Here is a 4841-nt window from a genome sequence, read left to right on the forward strand (position 1 = left end):
AGATTTTCACACTTTTATGATGATTTTGAGTGGTTTTTAAAAGGTTGGTAGAGTTATTATATTTTTGAAATATTGCTAAGTTAGGATTAACAAACGTTTGACGATTTTATGTTTGAATACTTTCTTTTGAATTTTTCAAATATAGTTGGTATGTTTTATTTTTAAAATGGTGTCAAAATATTTTATATGCATGCGTGTGTATCGAGAGTAGAAAAAAATAGTATTTTTTAAGATAAACGAGTAGTGGACGTTTCATAAACGTTTCCGCATATTTTCATTTTACGTTGTAAAGACAATTTAATGATTGATTGTGAGAAATAAACTAGTTTTGGTTTATACTATACTACGAAACTTGTTATTTGGTGATTATATTATAGTAAAACAATACCTGTGTCGACTAACTCTGATCTCGGTCTCGGTCTCTCGGGTCGTGACAATGACAACAATTATTCATCTTCTATACGTAACTAATAAGTAATAACAAATAGAGCAACTAAATTCCAGCAGATATTTTGAAATCAAATAAAGTGATATGAGCAGTTTTGACATGGAAAACCTCCCTAAACATGATATCTAAATGTCAGCTCCCTCCAACATGTAGATTGTATTCAAACTCCAATGGCTGCAACTTCTATTTAACCTCTACAAACGAATTCAAATGATAGCAAACCTTTATTTCTACCATCCACAGTTTAATTTCACCATTTATTTTGGTTAACTTTCAGCTCGATCTAATGCTTAATTTTTTTAATCGTGTCCACAAATTGCTCTTCTGTGCAGTGTGTAGGTGGGGAGTGAATGGTGATATGGTTGACACCTAATCAAGAATGCAGGGATACATAGTCATGCACTTCGGACGAAACTCATAATTTATTAAAATAATATTTTTGCAAATTTGATGCAGAACTGATTATGTAATCGACGAAGTATTCAAAATTTACATATTAAATAACCAATCCAACACAACAATTCTGAAGTCAAACCAAAGTTTAAACTATTTTATATTTAACAAAAAAAAGGAAAAGAATAAAAGTTACACAAGCTGTTGCTTTGTAGCTTCCATTCTCTTCAACAATCCTGAAATCTCAGAATGCATTTTTATCTTCATTTTATAGTAATTGTAATGCGAATTCTCCAATTCTTTAAGCTCCTCCGTTTTCTTCCTCTTCCTTTCCTCCGTCTTCTGTAAGCATAATTTCGCGAACTGAGACGCGTACTCTTTGTCCATTTTCTCAGTTTTGATCCTCATCATTTGTCTCAAACTCTCCACCTCTCTTTGTGCTTCATTCGCTCGGTTCTGGAACATTCTTGCTTCAGCTTCTTTCATCATTACCAGATTCTCGAGGCTGTCCACACCACCTTTTTTCATAGGCTTGACCGACCATTCGTCCTGAATGATCAAGTTTTCACGGAGATCAATTGGTCTTAGATCATGTTGTCGACTTAAGGAGTTCGTGTTGTAGAAGGGTGTCTTCGAAGGAACTGGAGAAACGCCCGAGTTCGACAAACCATCAGCATCTGTGAATAAGAAATGAAAAAGTTTTAAAAAATGCAAATTGCTTTGCTGCTATTAAAATCAAAGCAACATCGAAGTATGACAAGCAAACAACCAGAAATAAATTCCCACTTTCCAACATATTTAGAGATTTCTCACTTAAAAATTATAGAAACACAATATGCAGATAACGAACTCATCGAATAAGAAAGGTTGCATGCAAAGAACAGATCACAATCCAACCTTGAATTAATGCATCACTTTAAAATTTCTACAGAAAGCCTATAACGAGCTAAATGTAACGAAGTAGCCTTATTTCTGACTCGTTTCAACTTAGACAACATGTCACCAACTACCTAATATGTTCTGACTCGTGTTTCAGTTATGTCAACAATTACTGATATCTCAAGCAGTTTCTGCATGGAACAACATAGAGTATGTGCCACAAGACAATGTTTAAAGCAAGATGAGATAATGCTTCAATTCTTCCAAAAAACCAAGCATAATATGACTAAAAGGGCGAAAAATATGGATGTGTGCTGAATTAAAATGTTTATTCAGCAAGTCATTAACATTAAGTGGACTTGTTATTCTGGAAGTCAATAACATTAAGCAGATTTGGGCAGACAAAATCCACCATTTCTATCTTCTCACAATTTTAATATGCCATCCATATTGTTTTTTGTATTGTCCACCACTATCAAGTCGTTTTGCAGTATCTTTATGTAGAATCACAAAGCTTTTAAAGCTGAATGTGTCCCAAACCCAAGAAATTTCTTGTTTTCATCAATGAAACTAGAAGACTCGGATCTAATAGCGATTAGAAACTTCCTGAAAATAAAAAAGGTGTATTGTGGCACCATCATTTCCTTAACATGCCTATCCTGTAATTCATTCCCAATCAAACATATTGAACATCCGGCCGATTCAATTTTAACAAGCCAATTTACCAGACATGGTTGTGGCACATTGCCTCCAAAAAATGAGAAACAAGCATGCAAATCAACATATTGTTAGCTGGCACAACACTGTAAGAAGCTAAGAGAGTCTGTTCGAAGACTTACAGTCAAAAAACTGGAACATGAGATTGCAGACATCTGAAGGAGCTAATGCCTTGTTCCCAATTTTCGAAAGCATTTCATTTGCCGTGAAATGAAGCTCCTTACCTTTCCGATCTATGCTTCCCTGAAAGATTTTTCTCACACAGTCGAGCTCCTTAATCAGTGTTTCTACGCTCCAGTCCTTGGCACATGACACGAAGACCTCCTTAATGAATCCGAACATCTCAGAAGCATGGTCACATCCAAGACAGTAAAGTTGCATCTCGGTTTTCCCCAAAAGCCCCTTCAAACTAGGTCCAGGTTTAATGATGTTCCTTTGAAGTCCACAGGCGGCATGGCACCAGTGTGAACAGACGTCGCAGCCAACCCAACTGCAAGTGTTGTTGGCGCAGTCGAAGTTAAAACATACAGGACACATACATTCACTGCAGAATCCTTTGTTCGTTGAGCAAATCTTGCAGTCACAGTCATCTACGGGTAATAGTCTCCTGCAATTGATGTTTTGGCACCTTTCGAGTAGGAAAATATCCAGTAATTCTGAAGTCGGAAGTCTGTTCCTTCCATTCAAATAGCTTCCAAGTCCCATCTTTATAGCAATCAGAATTTCAAGCTGGCTATTTTGGCACTTTGAGAGAGTTTCCTTGGTAAGATCAGCCCGCTTCTCGAGTCTCTTCCGGAGGCTGATTAATTCTTCTTTCCTTTCTGGATTAGCAATGACATTCTTCAAGTATTCTTTAGTAGAGTCAAGTGTTTCATCAGTAAGCTCCTGAATTATCTGAGCCATGACAGGAATAGACTCTGACACAATTTCCCAAAGTATCCTTTCCAGCCGAGAACGCTTACGTTCTTTGCCAATCTCAAAATCCTCAGAGTCCCTCAAATTCTCTAAATCCCTCCCTCTCGAATCTCCAGACTGGCCGTCCATTCTCGGCCTCGCGGGTAACTCTGAAGGGTAAAACGAAAAATTTTCCGAGCTTTTTGTCTGATAAAAACTATTATTCCGTGAATCCTTATTGAAACCACCATGATTCCCCATATCTAAACCTCCATCACCTCCATGACTGGACAATGCAACCGTCCCATCTCCAATTGGCCTAAACCGGCTATGCACCGACCCATTAGTCCCCTCCCCACAATTCCAAATCTTATCATCCTCCCTCTGATGACTCCCCATTGAGTACTCATTGTTCTCGGTCGAGTTCATGGTGAGTGAGCAACTCGGGTTATGCGACACAGGGTGCGAATACGAGCATGAAAGCGAGTAAGTCGTCTGCGCATTATTAAATGATGGCCCGACCGACTGCACACTCCTAATTGGCCCGAACCGGGACGGAAAATCCCCATTGTGAACACGATTAGACCCAGTATTGAACTGGGAAACATCAGGGAGTGCCAAAGAAAGATCCAAAGACTCAACTATAGCCTTTTTCTCCCTATTCTCTCCCACTGTTTCACCATTTTCGGCCTCCTTTTTTGAGGAACTACCTGTGTTCTCATTCAACTGAAGAAAATCTCTTTCCACCCAAATACTACCACCTCCCTCGATCAGACCCTGAATCTCCTTCCCCTTAAAACCAGAACTCAACTTATTCAACGAATTAAGCAAATTGTTCCCTGAGATATCATTCTCAGGTAACCCCAGTTTGCTGCTCTCGCAGAGGTAGCTAAGAGTCAGCTCCTGAAACCCAGAACTCCCAATCCTTTTACCCTTTTCATCGAACCCACCATCGCGATTTTCTCCAAGAAAATCAACACCCTTTTCTTGAAACTCGGTTTTCTCGTCTGGGCTCACCTCAATTCTGCCCTCCTCCCTCATCACGGTCAACCTTCAATAAACAAGCTCGAAATCAATAACCCGCAGCTGAAAACATACACACACAGAGAAAGATAAATTAGAGTAACAGCAGACACGAAACTGGAAAGAATCTCACGAGGTTCGACTAAAAGTTTCGAGCTTTGGACTCCACGGAATCTCTTCTCTCTGTCTCTGCTTTATGTGTATATTGTGAATTCACAACGGCTGAATTATTTTTCCTCTTCTTTCACACTTTGAAGTCTTGTGTTTAACAAGTTAGCGAGGTGGTCAATGAAATGACGTAGATACCCCTGGATTACGTCAAATTGGCTTGATTTGAATGTTTCCTGGTGGAGTTGACTTTGTAGAGTTATGTTTGGTCATGAAAAGATGCATATACACCTACAAGAAATAGAAAAATAAGTCTGCACTCGGGTTTATTGTCTCTCTTTTTTCATAGATTTATATTAACTTAATTATATAATAATTG

At 38.4% G+C, this 4841-nt stretch overlaps 1 protein-coding gene across 3 annotated transcripts; it reads right to left on the bottom strand.

Moving 5' to 3' along the window:
- Positions 1-942: 942 nt before the first annotated feature.
- On the bottom strand, positions 943-4611 carry LOC140827586 (protein OBERON 3-like). Of its 3 annotated transcripts, none has more exons than XM_073190313.1 (3): positions 4488-4611; positions 2560-4382; positions 943-1518 (listed from the first exon to the last, which is right to left on the bottom strand). In XM_073190313.1, the coding sequence occupies exons 2-3, from the start codon at positions 4370-4372 to the stop codon at positions 1034-1036; spliced, it is 2298 nt and encodes a 765-aa protein (XP_073046414.1). In that variant the 5' UTR covers positions 4373-4382; positions 4488-4611; the 3' UTR covers positions 943-1033. The 3 variants fall into 3 exon arrangements, with proteins under 3 accessions (XP_073046414.1, XP_073046415.1, XP_073046413.1); XM_073190314.1 differs by having other exon boundaries at positions 4473-4599; XM_073190312.1 differs by having other exon boundaries at positions 2560-4600.
- Positions 4612-4841: the final 230 nt, after the last annotated feature.

Source organism: Primulina eburnea, chromosome 3 (assembly GCF_022965805.1).
Source record: "Primulina eburnea isolate SZY01 chromosome 3, ASM2296580v1, whole genome shotgun sequence".
Taxonomy (NCBI): Eukaryota; Viridiplantae; Streptophyta; class Magnoliopsida; order Lamiales; family Gesneriaceae; genus Primulina; species Primulina eburnea.

What these genes read in the sequence shown, in the direction of transcription:
- LOC140827586 (XM_073190313.1), bottom strand. Translation starts at nt 4,372, where the DNA reads ATGAGGGAGGAGGGCAGAATTGAGGTGAGCCCAGACGAGAAAACCGAG. An exon ending in CATGTTCCAGTTTTTTGACT is followed by an intron (nt 1,519 to 2,559) that starts GTAAGTCTTCGA and finishes TCTTATTCACAG; the next exon opens with ATGCTGATGGTTTGTCGAAC.